The sequence below is a fragment of the Zosterops lateralis genome (assembly GCF_965231275.1).
Source record: "Zosterops lateralis genome assembly, chromosome: 5".
Classification (NCBI taxonomy): domain Eukaryota; kingdom Metazoa; phylum Chordata; class Aves; order Passeriformes; family Zosteropidae; genus Zosterops; species Zosterops lateralis.
The window spans coordinates 47,248,845-47,274,622 of record NC_139766.1 but is presented as its reverse complement, the minus strand read 5'-3'; the positions used below and the strand labels follow the sequence as shown (position 1 = coordinate 47,274,622).

At 39.2% G+C, this 25,778-nt stretch overlaps 2 protein-coding genes across 4 annotated transcripts; one reads left to right on the top strand and one right to left on the bottom strand.

Annotated features, from left to right (window-relative positions):
* Positions 1–1,931: 1,931 nt before the first annotated feature.
* CFI (complement factor I) lies at positions 1,932–15,145 on the bottom strand. 2 transcript variants are annotated; one of them, XM_083861522.1, is made up of 12 exons: positions 14,784–15,145; positions 12,832–13,150; positions 12,073–12,217; positions 10,560–10,738; positions 9,468–9,578; positions 8,929–9,045; positions 7,762–7,800; positions 7,196–7,299; positions 6,467–6,582; positions 5,472–5,749; positions 4,253–4,354; positions 1,932–2,345 (listed from the first exon to the last, which is right to left on the bottom strand). In XM_083861522.1, the coding sequence occupies exons 1-12, from the start codon at positions 14,841–14,843 to the stop codon at positions 2,128–2,130; spliced, it is 1,788 nt and encodes a 595-aa protein (XP_083717648.1). In that variant the 5' UTR covers positions 14,844–15,145; the 3' UTR covers positions 1,932–2,127. The 2 variants fall into 2 exon arrangements, with proteins under 2 accessions (XP_083717648.1, XP_083717649.1); XM_083861523.1 differs by having other exon boundaries at positions 12,832–13,111.
* Positions 15,146–15,307: 162 nt separating this feature from the next.
* GAR1 (GAR1 ribonucleoprotein) lies at positions 15,308–20,472 on the top strand. Of its 2 annotated transcripts, none has more exons than XM_083861525.1 (7): positions 15,308–15,403; positions 16,666–16,856; positions 16,937–17,091; positions 18,086–18,145; positions 18,527–18,662; positions 19,411–19,521; positions 19,838–20,472. In XM_083861525.1, the coding sequence occupies exons 2-7, from the start codon at positions 16,679–16,681 to the stop codon at positions 19,852–19,854; spliced, it is 657 nt and encodes a 218-aa protein (XP_083717651.1). In that variant the 5' UTR covers positions 15,308–15,403; positions 16,666–16,678; the 3' UTR covers positions 19,855–20,472. The 2 variants fall into 2 exon arrangements, with proteins under 2 accessions (XP_083717651.1, XP_083717650.1); XM_083861524.1 differs by having other exon boundaries at positions 15,312–15,407; positions 19,838–20,471.
* The last annotated feature ends 5,306 nt before the right edge of the window (positions 20,473–25,778 follow it).

Genomic DNA, 25,778 nt, shown 5'->3' with positions numbered 1-25,778 from the left:
AAACAAACACAAAAAACCAAAACCAAAACAAAACCAACCAACCAACCAACCAAACAAACAAAAACATAAACCCCAAACCAAACCAATCCAAAAAACAAAAAAAACCCACCAAAAACAAAACCAAAAAACAAACAACAAAAAAAGCCAAACAACAACAAAACAAACAAACAAACAAACAAAAATCCAACAAAAAAACCCCACCAAAACCAACCACCAAAAAACCCCAAAACCTCTAAATCCTAGCTGCTTTGCAGATGAACTAAATTGAAACCATTGTGAAAATAATTTTAATTTTTGTAATGAAAACTCTGATGGATGTTGTGTGGAATCCCTCACAAAATAGTAATATTTGGCTTCAGGGCAGAAGTTAAATGTAAAGAACAGGAAACGGAAAGAGAACCAAGAGAGTTTCAGAACAGACAGAGCATAAGGATGCATATTCTACTGTTTTGGGGTTGGTTTTGTTTGTTTGTTTGTTTTGGTGGTTTTTTTAAATTTGCAACCTCAGTATTTAATATTATATGCAGTTAACCAGCAAAATTGGTGGGAAAAGTTCTTCAAAGAAAAATTAAGTCAAACAAAAGAGGGAGCTCTTCATACACCTGTCCAGCTTTTTCCTATTTAGGATTTCTTTACCAAGACTCTGATTCAACAAAATAATTTCTGTGTAGGAATATACTTAAATGCTTTCCTAAGTAGCAAACCTTGTTGAGGGTGGGGGTGTGTGTGTTTGTCAAGAGAAGGAATTCATACCCTTACTTTAATTATTTTGGTGATTGATGGTGTCTTTACATGACAAAGTTATGCTGATGTGGGGTTTTTACAAGTCTGGAAGAGGAAAAAAAGTAAATAAAAATGTAAAAGTTGTTATTGTCTGGCTGTGGTGAATTATAGAAGAAAGAGCAGCACAACAACTGTGTTGTGTGACACAGCAGGATGATTAATTTAGAGGAAAAAAGTAAAATAGATATTAAAAGTATTTGTCATTAGAATATAATAAAAAAAGTTCTACAGCTATTGATCATTTTCATACAACTGGCTGGAGCTATGTGAGTTTTGTGTTGAGGGTACTAATCCACAAATCAAATTCTACTGCTTCAAAAAGAATTTGTGCACAGTTTTTGTGAACAGCTCTTGCTGAATGTGAAGATATTATGTATAGACTGACATTTTCTTTATCACAGCAATAAGTCTAACTTTGTATCTGCCACTTGGTTTTGTAGAGTTAAATTTATGTGTATAGGGTATTGTCTTTTTATATATTTATATTTATATATAAAATGTATGTGTATAAGAATACATATGCATATACAGTGTGTGATAGTGAGTAGACTAAAACTCTACTTGGTATTGAGAGTTTGTTGGATACGTAAAGATATATATATATATACACAGAGTTCTTAAGAAGTAAAGATGATTTTGATTTAAGTTGAAGATTTAAGTTTTAAAATTCCTTTGTTGTTTGTGACCAGCTGCTGTTGAATTAACAAAACTTTAGAGCTACAAAAATTGCCCCAGGCTAGATGATCAGATGATGTATATTAACTAGATATGAATTGTCTGAGTTTGTAGCTGCAGAAACTACCAAGCAGATTTATTATTTGAGTTATTGTTGCATTACAACAAATCTTATGGTCATAACCAATCTGTTGATTAATAGATGGTCTGAAGTCTACTTCTGCAATAAGCCTAAGGAATCAAGTGCCAAGCCAGGCAGCCTGCTGAGGGTTTCTGGTGACTTAAACTTTGAGATGATATAAGTTCTTTAAAGCAGGCCAGCTGCGTTCCTTTCTGTGAAGTTCACATATTGCCAGTGTAGTCATTTTCCCACCACTCCTTCCAGTATCATTATCCCTTTTAGCTAAATAAACAATGGCAACTGAAATGCAATGTGAAAAGTGGAAAAAAACCCCAAGATTACAAGACAAAAATATTTTAATATCTGCTTTTATTAGAGACCTTTGCAGTGCACTCTGCAAAAATGAGGTATTCATAGAGTGTTAAGAATTTTCAAAATACATTCCTTGGAGATTTGAACTGATTGTTGCTAAGTTACATGACAGCTGATTGTGAAAAAGGACTATTTTTGCATAGGTGATATGAATGAAGCGTTTAATTTTCCAAGCTTCAGATATTGTACCGTGAAATGAGACCTCTTGTCACATGGTGGCTAATCCAGTCATAATAGCTGGCAACTTGTGTGTACACACCAGGGTGACCAGCCTCCCCACAGTTCTCACCCCAGCTCACAATACCCCAGACATAGGCCACGTTTTCTGCATCAAAGCAGACCAGGGGACCTCCTGAATCACCTTTACAACTGTCTGTGGAGCCATCATAAGTACCTAAAGAGGAAATAAAAGCAAAAGTAAGTGGAGGTAAAAGCTGGCACATGAGGCAGAGCTCAGGAGATTTTTCAGGTCTGTGTCCCTTCCTGACAGGGGTTTGCCTAATGGTCGCCAGTAAAGAAGATTCTGAATCTCAGGTCTGTTACTTCTCATTTCAAGTGCAGGGTCTCTCTTTATACTTGTGGCTGGCCCAAATTCTCATTTGCTTTTTCATCAGTCTTGTTTTACACAGTGCAATAAAGAATTCAGCCTCACTCCCTACTATAAAAAGTAGCCCATAAAAATGGAACAAGGTATAAAGATTTGTAGACTAATTCTTTTGGAAGTGAAGATACCATAATGTGTGTATGCCTCTGTGTCTGCCTTTGGTGCCCTCTCTACCCAGTAATCCATCGTCCAGTTTCATCTGTACAACTATTTTCTTTACCAGCTTTATGAAAACAGGTGGGCAGGTACAAGAAGGAGAGCACATGAATCCTGGGATGGGAGGGAGAGCAGCTGTCTCTAAGTGCCCCCACTGCATGGTTGGTCTCAGTGAGGACCTTCAGCAACACCAGGTAGCAGCCCTGAGGAACAAGTGTGCAGCATCCAGTGCCCTTTATGCTTCAGTGTTCACAAACCTACTCATTTGCAGGTCAGCAAACACAGTGTTCAGGGAAAAAAATGAATCGAGATGGATGTGGTATAAACAGAAAGGCTGCTACAGAGCTAGAATATGATTTATGGGGTTTTTTTTCCCCTATATATTCAGTAAAAGTTTATTAATTTCTAACACCCCCTTACTACACTTTTCTGCTTGGCTGACTGTCCTAGTATGAAGGAGCCTGTACAAAGCACAGGTCCCCAAGCTTTTAAAATGTAACTTCTTTCTTGAATCTGTACATTACTGAAAAGAGTTATGTGAACTTTTCAGAGTTAGTATTACTAGTCATATGAAATAAGATTTTATTGCCTTTAATCAGTTTAATTAATACTTGCTTGTATTGCTAACTCCTGTGAGTACCAGCCCTTAATTTTAAAGGTTTTATTTGCATCAGGGAGGGGATGTTGACCCCAGATATCCCCTTTCTGAATATGTCTCCAGTGGTACTGTCATTGTACCCTCTTAGTAAAGCATGATCACTTGAAATATATTGAAGAAAAAGGAGATAAGTTACAGAACTAGTGCACTAAATAAATCCAGTATCTTACATATGACATCCTGAATTTATCACAAATGATTTCACTTTTGTATCTGGTTTTAATTTTCTTGTTGAGTAGTTTGTTTAAAGATCGCTTTTACTTTTGGATTTAACAAACAGTTGAAACCATCTGCCCTGTAAGTTGAATACCCACTGCTCTTTTAGTCATGTATTTGGCAACACTTTTTTGTTACTTGACAAGCAAAAATGTGTATTCAAAATTCTCATTTTAAGACTAGGAATGACAACCAGTTTCTTGGACAGACTAATCTAAGTTTGAAAAATTAATTGTGTTTTCCTGGCATGCAGTGTGGTAGAGGCAAATGTCTAAGCAGATGAATAGTTATATTCTAATCAACAGGGGTGTGTGTTCTAGAACAGGCATTTGTTTAAATATGTTGCTGAATCAGAATTAAATACAGTAAAGGTAGGAGGTTTAGTAGGCTGTAAAGGGCTTGTGTATTTAGAAAACATTACTCAAAATTACATGCAAAAATTTGCCCAAATAATTGTGGAAACTCGTCATACTGTTATCTGAACTGTTTACAAAAAGGTATATAATGGTGAATGCCACAGGCTCCAGTGGCTGGCATTTAGCTAACAGTGATATTGAGGTAGTTCATTTATTATCTTTCTTAAGTCTAGAAGATTCCCAGCCAGTATGTCTGGCCTAAACTGAGAGCATGATGGTAGAGAAATTATAGTAAGAAAATTGATGCCTACCTGCACATGCCATTTTTTCAAAAAATCGTCCTGGATACAATTCAGAACAATTGTGAAATAAATTAACATTTCCCCACTTGAGGATAAATTGTTTTGTGTAACCTAGAAAAAACAATTCAAAATTTAAAATGGCAAGTACACATTAGAACATTTAATACAATAACCTGAAAGTTACTTATTTACCTATTTGCAGAATATTATCTTCAGTATTATAAACCAGAAACCTTAAACTGCCACTAATATTTACCTCATATGAATTACAGTGCATTGGCTCTATACTTTAAAATAAAAGCAGAGTGGTTTACTTGCAGTGTAAACTACAGTACTTTCATTTTGTGACATTTTTACTCTTTCTCTTTCTTTGTATTTCTCAGGGTTTTTTCCCTCTGTTTTCCATATCAAGGTTTCCAGGCACTTGGAAACGGGTACGTTGTTTTTTGTGAACTGGATGTGACTGTGATTCATCCTTATTACCATTCTTCCAACTCTGCTCTATCTTTATGGAGCAGTTACTGAAGACACAGGTGAGCTATATATTCATAAGTCTAAAGAGATGCTCTGTTTTGTTCTCTGTCTTTTTGCTAGCAATTCCCAACTTTGCATTTGCTGAGTGGATGCTACTGAGTATGGAGAGGAGAAACCACACAACCACTATGTGGTAGCTCCAACACCAGGCTGTAACACTGTGATACAAAACAAATGCTTCCCAAGTCTTTGAAAGCATGATTATATTTGGCTTATCTGTCTCTGTGCAAGCTTCTCTGAGCTGAACCCAAACATGGCAGAGAGAGGATGTGCTAAGTTTCATGCCTGCTGGCTGCAGCTCACATCCTGTTGGGAAGGGGACACAGGACAGGCTGTGACTATGGGCCCCTGTGAGCTACCAAACAATATCTGTTACATATTGTTAACAGGTCTCCACAGCTGACAGAATTATTAGATGGACAAAAAGAAAATTTCTTACTTTCAGGGTAGTTTTCATCCAGGTGTATGCTCCACACCAATCTACAAAGAGGCTGAAATAGCAGAGGAAGCAGTACAGAAAAGAACCTAACAGTGATACTTGAGTGCCAAACCACAGCCTACATTTTCTATACTCAGCCTCTTCTGAGTGCTTTGTGCACAACTGTTTTTCAACCTTTTGAAATGAAAGCTCATCACAATTAGAAAATGAGTTATACAAATAATATATTCTTGAAGCAAACACTAAAGCAAATACCTTTCTCTAGTCCCCATCCAGAAACCTTGCATGTGTCACCAGTCTTAAACATATACTCTGACCAGGGGACACAGGCAGGTATGCTGGTGTCTTTCAAGAAGCATTCGCCGTTCCCAGAACCTTTCAGCTCCAGCAGAGCAATGTCATTTTCGTAAGTTGATGCATTGTAATTTTCATGAATTATCACTTGGTTTAGTTTGAAAGTATCTGTCTCTTTGTCGTATGCTATTGTGTTCAACATTCCAACCCAGACAAGGTAGAGATGGACTCGATTTGCCCTGGAAAAAAAACAGCAAAATAAACACAAGCCTTACATTTCAACTGGTTTAAAGCTGTAAACTGTTGCATTTTGTCAACGTTTCTGTAGAATAAAAATCCACATTAAATACATATATTTCCTTTCCAGACTTAATGCCCAGGTTTTTCTGAAGTGTAGCAAATTCAAGGCAGATGACACATGCTGAGTACTGCAACTAATACAGAAAACGATGTTAAAGTCAGGCTCTGTTTAATGTTGTGGCAAAGAGAAAACAGGTGTTTATGCTGCTCTGATAAAAGAGTGAGCAGATGTGGATGGGGACTGGCAAATCTTACGTGTCTGCTCTTGGCTTGTTCTGGGGAATATATGACCAAAGGGACATTCTCTGGGAGCAGATCCTGGACTTCCACAAGGCAGAGATGGAGAAGAGGTCCCTTGTATTTAACTTCAAGCAGAATGGTTACAACAAACCACTCCTGCCTGCTGCTATCTGACTTACATATGCCATGTCTCTTCAAATTCATAATTACTTTTTATCTTTCTATTCACTGCCAAATCCTCCCCCTATTTTCTCTGAATCTTCCTCATTGTTAATGTGGGCAAGTTAGTGTTTTAAACTATTAAATTCAACAGACAAATAGAAATTAACAAACAGGTAGGTGAGAAGGGCAGTCATATCCAAATCAATCCTTCTGCCTTGCAGAAAGAAAATAATTTCAGAATTATTTGTTTTTACCTGACACAGTGAGCAGCAGTCAGAACCCAACAGCCACCAATATAAACCCCTCCACAGTACACTGTTGAACCTTCACTGCTGGTGTCTTTAATTGCCACTTGCCAAGGAAATTCACCCTATTCAATCAACAAACACAAATAATGAGAAATAATTACAACTGTAAAACTTTTAGTGCATAAGGGGAAAAACATCCCTTGGTATCACCTAAATCTCCTATGTCTGATTTTAATAAAAGATCTGCTATCCAGAAGTTGTAAATTGGGCTCCATCAGATATAAAGGATATATATATGAAAATCCAGTAATTTTATCCAATCTTCTGACTTTGTGCAATGTGTCTTTCCCTCCAACTTTCAGTCATGAAACCCCTTGTAGTCAGAAAAACAGATGGAGGATCTGACCTGGTTTGAAAACATTTTTGCTGTATTCTGTTTCAAAGATGCAAATTTTAATTCAATTTTGCCAGATTTGGTTTTTTTGGCTGTAGTATTGGTTTTTTGAGTAATTTTTAGTGTCTACTTGTGCTTCAATGCTTAATTTTGTAACTCTATATTTTACTTTATAAATTGTGCATCTCTTTACTTTCACTCAGTGCAATGCCACTACTGCTGCAAAACATGACATACGCATTATAGATGATTTTGTTATTTCCATAACTTTAACAGAAAGCAAATGATGCCCATTTAAATCAATGCTGAATTAACTCATATCTATAAGGTTATTTTTTTACCTTTTCTGCAATCTCTCCACCTATGATTCTTTTCCGTCGAGTTAGTGTGTGATTGCTAACACCGCAGTGCAGTTGGGGAAGAAGTGACTTTATGGTTTTTCTTTCTTTAACAAAAAGGAAAAATATATTTCAGAATTCAGGTATACATTCTCACTAAAATTTGAGTGCTGTGAATATGCGTAGCTGAAATAGCAGGAAAACAAAGACCAAAAATTTTGGCATCTGTTTTTGCTTTGGAAAATGCTTGTGTCTTAGCATCACATTACTTCTCTCCATTTTCCAAGGCTGCTTGCATTCAGGCGAATAATTTTAAGGATGTTCCCCTAGATTTGCTGAGAGTTTACCTCAGCTGAGTGTTTACCAGTTGCCAAAACATGCAAATTTAGGTCCTCAGCTAGGATGAATTATTATAGCACTCTCAAAATCAGTGAAGACTGAGACAAACAGTAAGTCACAAAGTGTATATAAATCACAAAGTCAGAATATCTGACTGAGCAGCTGGCTGGTAGCTAGAAGTCACTAATAAGAGGGTATGCTGTTGATTTTGGAGGGCTAATTGCACTTACCTTCATCCATACTGTCCTTTTCAGCACCTTCTTTTTTGCCTGTAGTAGAATAACAAAATATTAAAATTATTGGCAAACATTTACTTGAATATATGTTTGTGTGCCAAGACCATGGAACACATTTTAAATGCATAAGGGCACACTGTTCACATGGAGAGCAACACTCTCCAGGCTGCTGCCTGCTGTTTCCTTTCCTGCTAGGCACTGTCTGGCTGCCTCAGCCTACAAATGACCAACAGCCAGCAGATACTTGTTCATAACTACACAAGATCTACTTGCTCTCCAAGCCTAGGGAGCCCTCCTGCCAGGAAACACTGAGAAATTGCCTTTTTTTGTTTGTGATCTCTGGGGAGATGCCCCATTCTCCTCCACCAGAAACAACTGAAATTTCTCCTCCTGCCCCATCCACCTTTAGAAATCTTCTAAAACCCAAAGCAGCATTAAGAAACAGGTTTTTATTTGTTTTCCCCCCAATTTAGATTATGTTGTTGGGTGCTGTGTGCCTTCTTTAATAGGGTAAAGGAGGATATTCAGCACAAGAGGTAAATTAAGTGCTTGCTGAATCTGGTTTGTCAGCTTTTACTCAAACAAAGTGCCCATTGAATTCAGTCCTTAAACAGAGGCTGGGCATTGTGTCTGTTCTCCTGTCACTGACAGTAATGTTTACATTTGGAGTTCAGCTACCTGTACTAATTACCATTTACCAATAGTTTTTAGTTTTTTGGCCTTAGACTTTGTCAATTTTGAGAGCAAGAAACATTCTAATTTTCTAACAAAACATAATCATTTCAAAAGAGAGGGGAACAGCATATAAAATTATTATATTGACAAAACTGTTGAATTCCTCATTTCTGAGGAAAGTATTCCTGCTTGCCTTCTCTACACTTTCTTAGGGGATACCAGTTTGACAGCTGGCCACAAACAAAAGACATAAACTGCCTTAAGCTTCCCAAAACATCATCTGTTCCCTCCTTCCTTTAGTTTTCTTGTCATGCCTTTCCAGAAATAAAGGAAAGAAAATTCTATGACCTTTTCTTCCTACTATGCATAACATAACAATGGGAAGACTGATTCTTGCATAATAAATAAAATACTAATATGCATTGTGTAGCCTCTAGTTAAAATTGAGCTGAACGAAAGAAACAAAAACATCTTTCAGAAGAAAACCTGCACAGAGAACTCCAGCTTCATCCTCTCCTGTGAGGCAGTCAATTTCTTTGTTGCAGACATTCTTATTTGGAATACAGATATTTGACCGGCAGTGGAAACTGTTGTCTCTGCACTCTGTAACACAGGAGAGTAACAAATGTAAATCACAGGATCATTTGGTTTGGCAACCTGACACTGTCAGAAAGCTTTTTAAAATGTAAACCAAATGTATATCCGTATTACAGGAGACCTGGCTGTTCATAAAGAGATTACAAAAGCAGGCTCTGTGCATGTAAGCAAAATGAATACTTGGCTTTCTTCACTTTAAAATCTTGAAGCTTTAAGACTTGAAAAATGTGGATTTCTGTTACCATTGCAGTGCTGTACTGCTAATGCCTGCTTTTTTGCACTTGCCTATTTATAAATTATGGTCTGATTTGTTTAACGTAGTGACTTAATGGAAAAGAGAATTTAGTTGTTACATCACTATAAAAATTCTTTGTGGGTGGATTTCTGCTGAAATTATTTTGAAACACCTGACAAAAGGAAATTGTTACCTCTACAGCACAGTTCATCACTCAGGTCTCCACAGTCATTGATCCCATCACAGGTTTTTTTCAGAGAAATGCACTTCTTATTGACACACTGAAACTCCCCATCTAAACACTCTGCGCAGCAAAATGAAAATGAAGTTAGTGTGGAATTGATTGTAGGTTCATAATTGCCCAGGGAAATACTCTGCCTGCATATTTGATTCTGTCAGCAGTTTGGCCTACCAGCAGTAGGTATGCTGGGGCCCAGTCAGGTAAATAAGAATCTTTTTTTACTGTTTTGGTTGCCTTTTCATCAGGGTTTTAGCATGACCACTCATTTTCTTTCTCCAAATTCCAGTAGCCCGGAAAAAGGGAAATTAATTTCTTCTAATGAAAGGACTGGTGAGGACTAAACCAGAAATGATCAGTTCAAACCCTCTGTAAATGTTTCAAGGAATTAGGATGATGGAGGTTCCCCCTCTAGAAAGAACTCATCAAGAACCTGTGAATAACTATTTTTGTAAAAAAACCCTGAGATGATTCATAGCACTTCAGCATCTCAGGCTGATGCTTACCAGTGCCAAAGAAAGCTCCCTATAGAGAATGAAAAGCTGTCAGAATTCTAAACAAGGCTTTGATTCCCCTTTTACAGTGAGAAACTGAGGAGTCCTGAAACCCCGCAGGAGACACCAGCAGTTTCCCACCGTAGTCAGGCTTGTCTGGCTGTGGTGCTAAAGTTGTGCTAATATTGTCACCTGCCTCCTCACCAGTTAAGCCAGAAGAGGTAAGATTTGTGGTATATAATACACCTTGGTACCCTTGGAAGAGATGGTGGAACAAACTGAACCATTGGTGAAATAAATTTCCTTTGAGGAAATATCTGTAAAAATACTTCAGGAGCAACAGTTATTCTTCAAACTTGAAGACTCAAGACTATCTTGACTCCAGACTGCCTCAATTGTCTTAAAGTCTGCAAAATGTTGATTTAAAATAATCAAAATGCTTCAGTGCAGATTTTCTGTGGCTGAGAGTTCAGCAAACTGGATCCTCATTATTTAAAATTAACTTAAAATATAAAACCACCAAACAGATATGGTACTAAAAAGAACTACTAACCTCTGAGATTTTTATGGCACTGCAGGCTAACCAGTCCCTCATTACTATCTCGTGATTTCACCTCTATGTGACATTCAGCAAGACTTGTCTCTAGGCCTCTGCAACTTATCTGCAGACACTTTAATGAATTTAAGGCAGAATCTGTGATGTTGGAATTGGCTTGGTAATATTCAGCACCTCTGTGAAGATAATAATAACAACAACAACAACAACAAATTATATAATTTCACAATGGATTGTCCACTGCTTTTATTGTTTAGAATTTATACGATTTTCCTCAGTGTCAAAGGATTTTGGTCATGGCTAAAAAAAGGAGCAGACTTCCCATGGAGGTGTCTAGGGGTAAACAGGAGACATTTACTTTGGAAGAAAAAGTAAAGTGCTCATTTTTGCAGGCTGCTACACAGAACTGTCCCCAAATCCATATGTAGGTCTATGAAAGTCACTGTGTATCACGATGGATAGAAGAGTCTCCTTATGTAGCAAAACTTGTAAACTCAGACCTCTATCTCTGCGTGGACATGGGTGAGCCATAACTTGGGAACCATCCTGCATGGGATCAGCTGTCCTTGGTGCCATCAAACCCAGCGAATATTGAGGAAGATCAGGCCACTGCAAAGCTGGGATTGATAAATTTTATCTTTCTTGGTTTTACCTGAGCAGTATTCTTCTAACAGTGTATGTATCCTCCACCTTAAAGAAATATGGATCGAGTAAATAAGTAACTAGAGAGGCTTTCAATGAGGGGCTGAATGCTCTGTCTCAGGGCAAACCCTTCTCTTCTCTCTGAAGATACACTGATCATGACTAGGAAACACTTGCTTCTCACCTAGAGAGGCACTGCAATAGCAATTTTAGTTTTTTGGGGACTTTTAAAGGTTTTTTTCAATAAGGCTGGGGAGGCAACGCTACCCAAGTTAAATTAGTTGTACAGGTGTAAAATTATTATGTACAGAATACAGAGGTAACTTTATGAGGAGCTGAACGTACAACTTGGGTCATCAGTGTGGTCACAGGAAAAAGAACAAGCTCTGTGTGGCTTTGGCCATTCCTGGGGCCAGAGCCAGCAGTGGCAGCAGGGGCAAGGGGTGAAGGAAAAAAACCCATCCTCTGCTCCCTGTCAGTGTGGCTAATACAAGTGGCAAAACAGAGCTGTACCCTATTGTCAGCTGTCCTGAGAAACCTTTCACAGATCATTGCCCAGAACTACTTGGGGATGGTCCATCCAAGCACTTTCCCTAACACAGGCCTGGGAGAGCACCTCCACATTGGTCTTCATCTTTATTTTAAAGTAAAACAGTTATGGTCTGTATGGTTGTAGGCTGTAACAGAACACAGAAATCTGTGTTTTGGCTTTCACTCTCAGGTGTCACTTTAAGAAGTTTTATCAGAATATTGTAGCCAATATATTGTTCATGATTTTTCTGTCTTAACTGTTGGCTGTGACTTCTGTAAGCATCATTACTTTTTCAGATCCCTTGCAGTTATCCAGAGATAAACCCCCCAAACTTACAATTCAAAGCCAAGGTGCCTGCAAGCCACATTTGCTTCATTCATAGTCCACTCAGTAGCGCACACAAAACTGTCATCCTTATGATTCACGGGTTTTACTCGAAGCAAACTTGAATCTCCATGACCCAGAGAGGCTGAAAATGTTTCTTAAAAAATAAAACAAGAATTTTTTTAAAATTACAAAAATATATTATATAGACGCATCTAGTGGAAAGACAGCACAAAACCAAATCAGGACTAATTTTGTACTTACAGCCAAAGTTCATATGGAAAGAACAGTAGATTGGGAATCAGAAGCTTCAGGTATTATTCCTGAATTTTCTGAAGATTGACTTTGTGCCTTTGAGCCTGCTGATTTCTCAGAATATGCCAGCTTAAGGACAAATGAGGGTAATGGTTCCATAAAGATACTTGAAAATTTACCAAGAACAGGCTGCATTTTAGTGTGATGACCTTCTGTAGGGGATTTTTGATAACCAACCAGTTACACTTGAAGTGAGGGGGCCAGATCCTACTTCTACTACCTGTGTTGCAGAATGCCTGCAGCACTCTGTGCAGCAAAACCAGCAGTAGGGTGACCTGGGCCTGTCAACCATTTAATTTTTTATGAAAATCAACAGATACTTTCAGTGATTTTTCATTTTCTGTTTCATGTCGTTCCTAGTGCAAGAAAATGAACAGACTTTCTGAGCTGTAAAGAGTATAAGCATCTCCTCAGCCACCCCTGATGGATAAATTTCAGAAAAGGATGTGTTAATACCTTCAGGCATGCACGTTCCCTTGTGCAGAAACTTGGCTCTGGGTTGCTGGCACTCATAGCTCTTTAGCTGACAGTAAGTACGAAAGGTCTTTCCACTGGTGGAACAAACTGCAGAGCCATTCTTTGGGCACTGGTAGGGAAGCTTGCAAAGGCATTTTCCCTCCACACATCGTTCCCATGGGTGACAAAAAACTTTTTTACAGGACTTATGGGTATATCGGTTGCCTACACATTCTTCTATGAGGTATTTGTCTCGCTCAGCTGGCTGGGCAGGCTTAACCTGTTGAGGGTGGTTTTCTTCAGCACTAGATGTTGCATTCTGCAAGGCACACAAAAATTAATTAAAATAAAAGCAGGATTAGGGACTGCAACAAGAGTTTTGCAGATCCCTTCACTGACCCCAGCAAAGTGTACATTTATAAGCCTTTTCCTGTCTAATCAAAAGTTCCTAAATACCATTTATAGCGTTTATCCCCTTGTCTTTGGCTACCTCATCTTTCTCAGTTTTTCTGAACTATTTTTTTGTTTTTGCATCATTTATCTGGTGTGATCTTCACTCTTACTGATCTCCCACAAACTTTATACTCTTTACTTTTCAAACATCAGCTGAAGTGCACAGCAGATTATAAACATTATTAAAGGCATTGCTTTATAACATATCCCAGCAATGGGACTATTAAAAGTCAGATTAAAACATAAAGGACTTTAAGCACCAGAAAAAAAATAGCGATTTGGGGTTTTTTTTCCTAAGATTTGTTTTATTGGCCTGGTTGACTTTGGATTTAAATATCACCTATAAATATTTATTAACTACTTACTAGCAAATGAATCTATAATTAATGATTGTTATACAGAGTCCATGTGACTGCTCAAGTAACAAGTACCTCAAATATCTTAACAAGTATCTGAAAGCAATTTGAAAATTAAATGCTCATCCTTATCAGCTTTTTTTTCCTGTATCTTGCACAGCAAGATTTGGGTTTGCAGTGTGGTTGATTGCTGGCCCTCACTGGACTGCAGACACAGATTCTGACCCTCCCTCTGATGGCCTCTGGGTGAGTGGCTCTGCACCTGTGTTTGTGCAGCTCTCTGGTGACTTCAGTGCTGGCTGAGTGCTTTTGCTTACTAAGATCTGTGGGTAGGATGACTCTTGGAACATGAAAAATATATATGGATGGACTCTGTAAAAATGGGAGAAAAACATTAGTCCTCAAATGTGATTTATCAGCTTTCACTGTGTCAACTGGATCAATAGAGCTGAAGTTTAAAGTTCCCATCAAGAAATCCTGCTGACAGTAAAGTTAGTGAGGATGTAGTTGGGGCAGAATTTAATCCAGTACCTCTCCTTTTCACGGTTGTATAATCTTATTAAATTCTTCCTGTTGTTCTTGGGTCAGTAGAATCCAAACTGTGACCCAGATCCGGCTTGGCACAGCTCCCATACTGGGCTAGGTGTTCCTCCTCAATGGGAACAACAGCTGCTGGTTTTTATCTCAGACTTTCTCTAAAAGACTTGGGTTGTGCTGAATGCCCAGCCCAGACTGGCTTTCCTGGACACATCTGCCTGCAGACAATCCTCAGGAAACCTTCTGGCAATAGGATAATCCTCTGCTGCCATATTACAAGACTGCAATTCCATTTCTCAAAAAAAGGGAGGTGGGGGAAAATTGCAGCACCTTTCTGTGGTCATCCATGCTTGCAAATTTGGTTTAGTATAGGATCAGGATTAAAATCTTTTCCAGAAAACTGAGGCACAAGCCCCAGGTAGAATCAAAACATGAAGGAGAAATAGCAAACTTCAAACATTCAGGCTAGGCTAAAACAAATGTACAAAACACAAACATTACGAAAGGAAACTTTTTAAAAGAAATCAATTGGTTTTGCTTTTATAGCAATTAACAGTTTATTAAACGTTTTAAAAAATACTCTTAACACAATAAAACATATCTTACCTCTGATCCACAAAGACAAAAGAGACACAAGAAAACCAAGCAAATTGGGAGCATTCGCATGATGAGATTTTATCTCCCTCCCTAGACAAATTCCTTTGGCTGGGATTCTTTTGAATGTAAGCTGTTGGATTTGTGTTTAAATTTTAACCCTTAGAATAATATTTGGAAGTGCGTTTAGAAATAAAGTACAGGAGCCTCAACTATTGACTGATTAATTTGGTCGCTTCAAAAGATCCTGCCTTAACTGGTTTTATCGTAAGTGTATGACGAGATAACAGAAGTAAAGCCCTTGAAGTAAATGATTAAAAGGAAGCGCTTGTTGGGGTTACACTTTTCTTTTCTTTTCTTTTCTTCGGGCAGAGGAGTCTGATCGATCCATCACGCCGGCTCTGCTGATGGCAGGGCACAGGCTGCCAGGCCATTGGGAAAGACCAATGTTGTTATACGTGGTGCCTGTGTATGGAGAGCCCTCCTGTCATTGTCACGCCCATCCCACCGGAGTGCGGGAATTATTGGGAATTTAAAGCTGTTTGCGACGGTGTCGGCCGTCAGGTCCCCTTTCATTTACGGCAGCGGCCCCGTTTGCGGCAGCGCGGGTGTTTCCGGGCACGCACGTGCAGGTACGTCCCGCGCGGGAGGGGACGGAGCCCCTGCCACGTCTGTCTGTCCATCTGTCTGTTTGTTTGTTTGTCTGCCCGTCATCCCGCAGGGAATGGCCCCGGGAGCTGGGGTCCCCCGGCCCTGCTTGCAGGTCGCGTCCCGAGGGCCCCGTGAGGCGGTGCGGGCGGGCCCGAGCAGTGCGGCCTCCTCAGGGAACCTCCTGAGGTTTAACGGGGCCGAGCGGAAGGTTCGGGGCTACCCCCGGTACCAGCACAGGTTGGGCGGATGGACAGAAGGAGAGCAGCCCTTGAATGCTGAGAAGGACTTGGGGGTGCTGGTGGGTGACAGGACAGACATGACCCAGCCATGGGCACTCCCAGCCCAGGGAGCCAAACCTGTCCTGGGCTGCATCCAGAGCAGTGTGAGCAGCAGGGCCAAGGAGGGGATTCTGCCCCTCTGCTCTGCTCTGCTCTGATGAGACCCCACCTGCAGGGCTGCATCAGCTCTGGGGTTCCCAGCACAGAAAAGACGTGGCGGTTTTGGAGCAGATCCAGAGGAGGCCACGAAGGTGGTCACAGGGCTGGAGCACCTCTGCTCTGCAGTCAGGCTGAGAGTGGGGATTGTTCAGCCTGGAGAAGAGAAGGCTCTGGGATGATTTTGCAGCAGCCTCCCAGTGCCCGAGGGAGGCTATAGCAGAGCTCGGCAGGGGCTTTTTGCAAGGACACATAGGGATAGAATAAGACAGTTTTAGCCTGGAAGAGATAGGTTTTAGCCTGGTTGAGATAGGATGTTAGGAAGAAGTTCTTTACTGTGAGAGTGGTGAGGCACTGGAACAGGTTGTCCAGAGAAGCTGTGGATGCTCCATGCCAGGGACCAGGTTGGATGGGGTTCTGAGCAACCTGTGGAAGGTGTCCCTGCACATAGCAGGGGGGTCAGAAGTAGGGGACCTTTAGGATCCCTTCCAAGCCAAACCAATCTATGATGTTCTCACTTTGTGCCCCTTATGGGGCTGAGGACTCTCATCAGCCTTTATACAGATGAATGAAAAAAGTGCTGATCTCTGCTAGTCACTGTTTACAGCTGGATGTTGCAGTGGATGACATCTTATGTGTAAACTTAATTTTTCATAGGCCAGCCTGTTTTTAGTGGGGATTAAAAAGAATGAACCATTCATTTAACAAACCAAATGACAGAAGACTGTGATTTGTACAGCAAATCAAATGTGAGACATCTTTTATATCTTAAACAACTGATTATTTTTTTTTTTTTGTTCACAATGTAGGACACAGTAGAGAATGTCTTTTCGAGGAAGAGGAGGTGGAGGAGGAAGAGGAGGTGGCTTTAACCGTGGAGGAGGTGGTGGTGACAGAGGTGGCTTCAACCGTGGAGGACGAGGTGGCTTTGGACGGGGAGGTGGAAGAGGAGGCTTCAACAGAGGAGGATATGACCAGGGCCCTCCAGAAAGGGTAGTTTGTAAGTTACATGGAGAAACTTTATTTATTTAATTTAGATTCTCTGCTGCAGCTCTTCAGCTTGTTTATTCTTTATCTCAGTGTTGGGAGAGTTCATGCATCCCTGCGAAGATGACCTCGTTTGTAAATGTAAAACAGAAGAAAACAAGGTGCCTTATTTCAATGCCCCGGTGTACCTGGATAATAAGGAGCAGATTGGCAAAGTGGATGAAATATTTGGACAGCTGAGAGACTTTGTATCCTTCAAAAAATGTGTGATTACAATGTTTGTTTTTTCAAAATTGATTGGATATTAAATGAGATTTCTCTTAGGGTTTTAAAATAGTTCAGGGTTTGGCTACCAGTTATATGTGAATCTTGCTGCAACTGTTGGTTCAGTAGGTGCTTCATTCACATTAAGTCCTGTCTTAGAGCTTTTTTGATATGACAGAGTACTTGAGGTCAGTCAGAGATTTGCACTCTGTAGCAGAACTGATGATGTCTTTTGGATCCATGGTGGTTCAGGTTGTTACATTTTCTGGCTAACTGACCAAATTTTCTGCTATAGGTTACTAAGCCATAACAGAGTTGGATCAAGGGCCTTGGTTTTTTTGTGTTTTTTTTTTTTTTTTTTTTGTTTTTTTTTTTGTTTTTTGTTTTTGTTTTTGTTTTTGTTTTTGTTTTGTTTTGTTTTGTGGTTTTTTTTTTTTTTTTTTTTTTTTGTTTTTGTTTTTGTTTTTGTTTTTGTTTTTTTTTTTTTTGTGCATTAGGAGACCTTGGCCATGCTCCAGCTCATTCTGTAATTATAAACTGAGTTTATACTAAGATGTCCTGTTGCTCATTGTCCAATTTATTTATTTAACCTACCCATAAAAGTGGGATTTGCCAGGATGTCTCTGACAAAGCCACCCTGACACGGAGACATGGTTACATTCTGTTGTCACTGTCAGATGGACAGAATCCATGACAAAAGCAGGATAGCTGGGGGAATAACCTTGTAACATGTTGGTTACAGGCTCAGCCCATGTGGGTTTGTTGAGCACCAGCCACTAGCTCCATGCATTTTCCTCTCCCACATTAAATGTGAAGTAAAATGTGCAGGTTTTAATCACTTTTAATTGCAATTTTGATGAAATTTAGCTGAATTTATAAAATACTAACTTAGAAAATGTCTGAATGTTCCTTCCATATACTGATCAAAATCAGTTTTTAGTGTTTTATTACTGCAATTCTCCTTAAAGAGACCAACAGTATTTTTCAGTGAAACTGTCTGAAAACATGAAAGCCTCTTCATTTAAAAAAATGCAAAAGGTAAGTCAGTCTCAGTAACAGAATTTTACTGAATGTCGTCAGTTAGCTAAGACTAATTTGTCAGCAGACAGTAAAAGGTTTATTAAGTTTTTAATAATTTTAAAAGCTGATTGTCTTTTGTAAACATAGGAATTAATTCCTCATCCTTTTCAGTTTTGTGTTTGCCACATTATTCCACACAAAATCACATAAATATCACCTATATTTTAACAGCTTTTTAATTCTATGATTTACTTCTTGTATCCTTTCTCTATTTGGCTTTTGCAGAGGATAGTTTGACATAATGGGATAAGACCAAATTGTGGATATTTGTAAAGGGAGATATTAATGTGCTTTTTAGTCTTGATGTTTTGAAAGCCTAATGGAACTCTCTTCCTGCAGTTTTACATTGATCCAGCAAAGCTGCTACCTCTTCAGAGATTTTTGCCAAGGCCTCCTGGAGAAAAAGGTGCTCCCAGAGGAGGTGGTAGAGGAGGACGTGGTGCTGGACGTGGCGGAGGAAGAGGCGGTGGCAGAGGTAAGATCACAAGGATGAAACCTGCAGAGTGTTGCAGTTATTTGAGGTGCCATGGGTTGCTTTGGTCAGTTGTTCTGTGGAGTATTTGTGTTTTGTTTTCTAAAGCTGCTGCTGAGTACTGGAATATCAACAGCTGTATTGCAAATAAAAATGTTTCTGTTTGACTTCATACAAAAGGCAGGGATACCTTTCAAGTGGTGAGACTGTCTAAATAACAGCTCCAGAGCATAGGGAGGAGAGAGTGCTGATTTATAACAAAGACAGAAAGCTTTTTCAACATCACCTGTGATGTACTCTTCAATTAAAGCTGAAGTTCATTTTTTCTTACATTACAGTTTCTTGTCTCTTTTCCATACCCTGCCCCTTTGCAGCAAGGCAGGAGTGTTTCAAAGTGGTTTGGTTTGTTTGAATGTTCTGCTGAGTTGTAATTAATAGATAATAATTACTAATGGTTGCAATGAATTACTGGTTAATATATGTAATTCATTTTTTGCTCTTGTGAAATAAGTTAATTGTTAAGTCTCTTTAGTATTTTGGATGTGGTATATCAGATATTAATACCTAGAATGCTCCAGATGGTCCCTAGAAGAAACAAGGTACTAGTAATTGACTGGGTAGCTGTCTGGCAATTGACAGTTTCTGGTTTTTGGTTGTTCTATTCATTTCAGAAGCTGTCAATGAAATAAATTGTTGTGCATAACCAAGATTTTATATGCTCCTCAAAGGGTAATTTCTTTCTTTTGTTTAGGAGGATTCGGAGGAGGCAGAGGTGGAGGAAGAGGAGGAGGATTCAGAGGAGGTAGAGGTGGAGGAGGAGGAGGATTCAGAGGAGGAAGAGGTGGTGGAGGAGGCTTTCGGGGTGAGTGTGTGGTTTTTACCTTTCAGTAATGAGAATAGTTCCTGATTTCTAAAGCTTGTAAATATTAAACAGAATGTTGTGGGTTTTAGATATGTGTCTTATAGATGGTTATAGTTCTATGCAAGAGATTTCTGTGCATCCTGGTAGTTTAAACTGAAGCACAGATGAAATGAAGTACTCTGCATTTGTTGATGCATGTTGTAAAACCATGTTAGTTTTTCACTTTCTATCAACTCACTCAATATTACGGATGGAATTTGCTTTAAACACAACTAAGATAAGAATTGTTGGATGTATTTTTTTTCTCTTAAAATAGGAGGAAGAGGACATTGAAAATGGAGCCATGAGTATCTCCTCATTGTCTTATCATGTCATCTGCAGAAGCGAAGAACCGTGGAAAATTTTTTGTAAAGGACCCTGAAAATCTATTTAAAAAGAACTTGAAACTACAAATGACAATTATTTTTACACTTAATGACTGTTGATGGACTCATGAGGAGAGTGTGGCCTCAGGTGAAGAGCTGAAGACTGCTCAGAATATGTGTCAACTTTTGTAACTAAGCCACGATTCAATGTTATTCTTAAACTGTTTGTTTCTGACAAGCAGTGCAGTCAGTGCTTAACTCCGTGTTGGAGTTTGGAGTAAGCAATCAGTTGAATTGGGTTTTCAGAAGACCCTACAGGTTCACTGCATGCACATCAGTGTGAACCTGTGCATGACTGATTCCTGGTTCTCTTCCTCCTTTTGTACTGAATCTTCTAGGCTACTCTGAAATGGACATGCTGTTAAAACAACTTTTGTGAACCTCTTTTTATAAATTAAATTTCAAACTTTTGTGTTGGTAATTTTTTAAATGCATAATAATTTATAAGAAGACAGCAAAGTATGTTTTTTGAATTTTTCTGTATAAATATTAATGAAAGCCAAAGGCATTGAGACATAGTATTCTTAGAAGCTGCTAACAATGAACAAGACAAGGTTAATACTATATTTCAGTCATCTAATGGTATTCAATTAAACTGATATTAAAATGCTAAGGGTTTTTAATTGGCCCTGCATCCCCCCTTAAAGTGTTTTTCTTGATGGTGCTGCACCTCTCTGGTGCTCTGAGTTTGTGTAGAGCTGAGATTAAATAACCCATCATAGGGCTCCTCTGCACACAATGCTTTCAGTTATGTATTGCTTAGAAAGATATGACAAAGTCTACATGAGTCTTTGGTCTCTTTAAATGGATGCATAATGAGGATTATTGAAAAGATAGTCACTGTGTTTTCCTAAAGATGGAGGAGACCAGGGTGCCTCTCTGCTCTGGAACTTTGGAAATAAAATAGGTGAAAATAGAACTTTCCTGGATTTCTTTCAGCTGGAGCCAGGAGTCTATTCACAGACTTTCCTACTGAGTCCTTTTGAAAAGGGGTCTGTAGAATAATCTATGTGCAAGTATTTTGTACATCGTGTTCAGCGTGAAAAAAATTCCTTTCAGAATTGATTGCACTGACATGCTTTTTAATTAATGAATGCAGTAAGAGGCAGTTTATTTATGTTAGCCTTCTGCTTAACAAAGGCAACAGGTAATTTTTCAGTACCAGGATTGGATAGTTACTGCATGTTTTAACAAATGTGACCATTACTTTTAATAATGTTGACCAAAACTTGAAGGATTGGAAAAACAAACGGTAAAGAATTCATTTAAATGTGAATAGATGCTGCAAAGGGTAATAGATAAAAATGTTCTTCAGCTTAAAAAAACAAAACACAGAACACTGAATTTCTTCTAGGTCTGCTTTTGTAGAAGAAGCTGAGTCTACTCTTAACTCCAGGAAATGAGGGATTCTAGTTAAATCCAGAACTGTGAGAATGATTAGGCTTTTGTTGCTTTGCATTGCTAGGCCTAAGTGCCTCGGGGCTTTGACTTGAGGCTTTGTAAAATTGCCTTTCATCTAAATTTTTTGCAAGTAATTGCATTTTGGACATTCCATATAGAGCTGAACAGCACAAACCAAGTGCAGCTGCCATGTCAGTACTTCTGTTATGTTTGCAGCTGAATCCTCTGCTGTGCTGGGTTTCTTCACTGATGCTTCAAGAGTGGGCAGCTGGCTCAGATCTTCTTTCCTTATTGTTCTGACTTTGGAAGACTAAGATAACACAGTCCTCACTTACACCCAAATTCATGTTCTCTTTAGGGACGTGCCTTCTGCCAGGGTGTCAGAAGGCTCCTGCCAAGACATGTGCAGTGCAGGGTGTGACAGGCAGTGTTTGGCTGCAGGCAGTGCTGCCTGGCAGGCGAGAGCAGACAGTGCCGGGGCTCTCAGCAGGTGGAGCAGTGAGTCAGCCTAAGGCGCTGCAAGGGCAAAGCAAGGGCTTTGACCTCTGTGTGCAGAGGGGCTAAACAGCTATATCCGTTGCAGCTCTGGAGGAAAGATTGGCCTCTTGGTTATAGGGAAAGGATTGAAGTCCCAATGGAGAAATGCATGAGGAACATGGTATGCATGCCCTGTGCATACAATGCTGGATGGATTTCATGCAAATACTCAGAGAAAATTTATAATCTTAGATCTCTACAGAGGTTGTAGGATGTTTTAAGGATGGAAGAGCATATGAGGAAGCTGTCTGGATGTGTTTGCCATACGATGATGCCTTTTTTCCCTTCTCCAATCTGGGGAAGGGAGTATTTGCAAGGCACATCCAGTCCCTTTTCTGTGTTGTCTTCTCTGTGCCATGGTGTGACCCTGCCCTTCTAATATAAGTAAGGTGCTAACAGTAATAGATGGAAATTCAGTCTCAAAAAAATAAGTTGTCTTGTCTGCAATGTAATACTGTAATGAATGAAGACAGATTCTCTAATTTTATATGACACCTTTCTCTCAGTTGTGAACCTCAAATTCTAGCTGTGAGTCTGTCACAGTGCTCCTGATCCTAGTAAGTGAATGTTGTGGTTTGAAAGCAAAACGAGTGGGAGGCTCCAAGTCAGAAATACAATTTAATAAGAAGAAAGGTAAAAAGATAAAAATACAATGAAATAAATGCAATGACACAAAAGACCACTGACAGAGTCAGAATACAACCTGAGCAGGGTGGTGAAAGCAGTCCAGACGAGGTGGTCTTCCTGAAGCAGTGATCCTGTAGAAAGGTCTGGTAGCTCTGTTGCTCTGTTGCTGTTCTGGAAATTCCTTTGAAGCTCAGGTGGGCTTCAGAGGAGCTCAGTACACAGCAGTGGCAGTGTTACCTACCTGTGTCCTCCTCCACTGAGCCAGGTGTAGGGTCTGACTTTCAGTTGATTTTCAAACTGATGCATCACCAGGATCAGATTGGAGCCTTTTGTCTATGCCACAGCAAAAAAATTTTTTTTTCTCTTTGGGATCTAAATCCTCCTTAAACAGAGGGTATACATGGATGTGTATTATAAAGCTTAGATTGTTACCTGTTATGGCTTTAGTGCCCCTGCATTCCTTGCAGAGTTGCATATTTTCCTTGTGTTTTCTGTAGATGCTGGGATAAGATGGCTCAGTGTAGTTCATAGATTTGCTGTTATTCCATCAGAGAAATTTGATGAAGTGCAGGAAATAATTGAGATCTTTTAATGCAAGACTGTGATAGTGGCAGGTGTAGAACAGGAAGGGTTTTCTCTGTCACTGACTTGTACATGTGGATGTTTGCCTGAGGAAATGCTGGACTGTCACACATATACTGGTGCAAAGTAATTTGCAGTTGTGTAAAGCATTATCTTGGCAAGAAACAGTGTTGTATATTTTTTTAAAAAAAGCTTAGCTATAGTGTGATGTATGGCAAGTAAAAATCTTAGTGTAGTTTTATATTTTTCAGGGCTGTCAGCTGAAAATCTCTATAGAGCGAAGCTTTTCTAACCAACAGTTAAAGTTGGTTAAAGACAGTTAAGTCTATTAAAAGTCTCTGGGAACGAGGAGGAAGAGGCAAGGTATTAGTTTGTTTTCCTTGGGATTTGAACAATTTGCATCCGTTTGGGAAAAAATTAAAGGGATATTTTACCTTAGAGAGCCCTCCAGCGGTGGAGGGCGTAGTAAACATGGGAGGGGTTGGATTTGGGATGGGTTTGTAGCGGGGTTACCCATGGAAATAGGAAGAGATTTGGGGTGGATTTTGCTGTCCAGTGTATTTATTTTTAATACAAAAGGTACATTTCTCTACTCACATCATTCATGCATTGATATTTTACACATAACTGAAAGCAACTTCTAAACCTCGCATTCCCCCACATATACAGAGAGATACATGCAAATTGAAGAATGTATTAAAAGATAGCATTATAGTAATAATGCTATATTATTGAAGGATAAAAACAGCCTTAGGTTTTGGATTTTATATTCTTATTCCAATAAGCAATGTGGTAAGACGTATTTTATCTGGCTTAGAAGCTGTGGGTTATTTTTATACTTCAATATTTAATTTCTTGTTTTATCTTTTTGGCTTTATTTTATGAACTACAGTGTTGCAGAACAAATACTTGCAATGATGTCTGCCTTTAGTTTTGACTTTTCTCTGCCAATTCTAGTTGCAGTAAAATTAGTCAAATTTGTGAAGAGACAGAAACAATTGGTACATAGGACGGACTGCATGTATTAGAAAGTTTTATTTAAATCAACAAGTCTGAAATTTCTTTTGTTAATTGATACTGTACATCTGGAATCCTATCTGAGTAAAAATAGTAATGGTTTGCTTTTCTGAGACATTCAGCATTGCAAGCTCTGACTTCTGTGGAAGCTGCTAGATCTGAGGTGCTTTTGAAAATCTTGCCAAAGTGTCAGAGGAGGAAAGCAAAGATATCAAATTATCACCATGCCTTTGTCTTCCAGGGCAGGACACTGTTGCACGAGGAAAGTGGCTTCATTGCCAAACAGATCATCTGTCCTTTCAAAACACTCCTACACTGTTCCTGGCTAATCCTCTTCTGACAGGAAAAATACTGTAATAATACAAATACCCTGAGAGCTGTGAGTGTAGATGTGGGGCATTGGAGCAAATGTTTGCTCGTGGGTGTGACACGAGATGACGTGTAGTAATGATGACTAAATACTGTGACTGCACAAGTTTATATAAAAGTTTTCATGCATTTATATTCAAAAGAAACATGCAGGGTGTTTGTTTTGGAGAACTGAGCAGTGGGAGGGAATGCTCTATGAGTATTTCACAGATTAGAGAAGAGAAGGCTATTCAAGTGTACTTTCTATTGGATGACTGTATTTCTGTGTCACTGCACCCTTATTGCTGCTCAGAAGGCATAGCCTAGGACCTGCTTGACCTACGTTGAATCACATACAACTGAAGAACCACTGGTGCTCACCTTTGTCACTTTTACATCCAGTGTGAATACTGACTGAAGGCAAAAACTGTATGAAGCAGGACTGAGGGGGAGCAGTTGCTTTCTGATACTATGTCTAAGTCCTTTGGGCAAAGACTTAATGCAGCTATTATTTATGAAGGGTTTTTTAAAAAGTCTTTGCTTTAATGTGCTGGTGCCTCATCATTGAAGGAAAGCAAACATGAGCTTTTGCTGCTCAGATCTTTGAAAAATGCCCAGTAAGATGCTTTGGGAAATTTGCCCAAAGTAAGCTTACATATATTGTGTTTAGGAGAGGGAGGCATATTCAACAACCATATTCTATAGACCAGGCTATTTCAGAAATGTAGCAGCCGAGTTTTCTGAAAGTCATGCTTCACTTAGGAAAATACTGGAATGTATTTGTCTTGTGTCTTTGTCAGAGAGTTTAAATCAAACTACCTTGAAGAAGCAAGTCTAAAGATTTGAAGGGATGGGCTTTAGAGTAAATGTGTCCTATCTTTAAGGAAACAGACATTTGTCTCTTTGTGTTGTACTGCAGGTTTTTGTGCTTTGCATGATGATGGGAATTAGTTCCAAGCCAGGCTGATGATTGATGGAACTGAGTCAACTTTTGTTGAGGTTTCCAAAGCATTGCACAAGAGGTTTGAGGGGAAAAAGTTTGGGGGCATGTGACAGTTAATCTCATTAGCAGTAAGAATGAAGTTTAAGCATACTGTTCAAAATTTACTCAGTTCTGTGCTGCTCTTTGTTTTAATTAACAATCTCCTGCGTAGATTGGGAGCATAAACTTCTTTCCACTTTAGTCCAATTAAATCATGCTTGGAAGCTGTCAGTGGTGGGGGGAACTCCTCCCTACCCCCCTTCTTTTAATTGTTCAGTGAGTCTGTTGGATAATGAAAGAATTTGCCTGACAGGATTTTCTTGTGTTCCCTCTTCTTG

What these genes read in the sequence shown, in the direction of transcription:
- GAR1 (XM_083861525.1), top strand. Translation starts at nt 16,679, where the DNA reads ATGTCTTTTCGAGGAAGAGGAGGTGGAGGAGGAAGAGGAGGTGGCTTT. An exon ending in CATTTAAAAAAATGCAAAAG is followed by an intron (nt 18,146 to 18,526) that starts GTAAGTCAGTCT and finishes CTCTTCCTGCAG; the next exon opens with TTTTACATTGATCCAGCAAA. An exon ending in AGGAAGAGGCGGTGGCAGAG is followed by an intron (nt 18,663 to 19,410) that starts GTAAGATCACAA and finishes TCTTTTGTTTAG; the next exon opens with GAGGATTCGGAGGAGGCAGA.
- CFI (XM_083861522.1), bottom strand. Translation starts at nt 14,843, where the DNA reads ATGCGAATGCTCCCAATTTGCTTGGTTTTCTTGTGTCTCTTTTGTCTT. An exon ending in TTTGTCTTTGTGGATCAGAG is followed by an intron (nt 13,151 to 14,783) that starts GTAAGATATGTT and finishes TGTGCCTTGCAG; the next exon opens with AATGCAACATCTAGTGCTGA. An exon ending in TGAAAAAATGGCATGTGCAG is followed by an intron (nt 2,346 to 4,252) that starts GTAGGCATCAAT and finishes TTTCCTCTTTAG; the next exon opens with GTACTTATGATGGCTCCACA.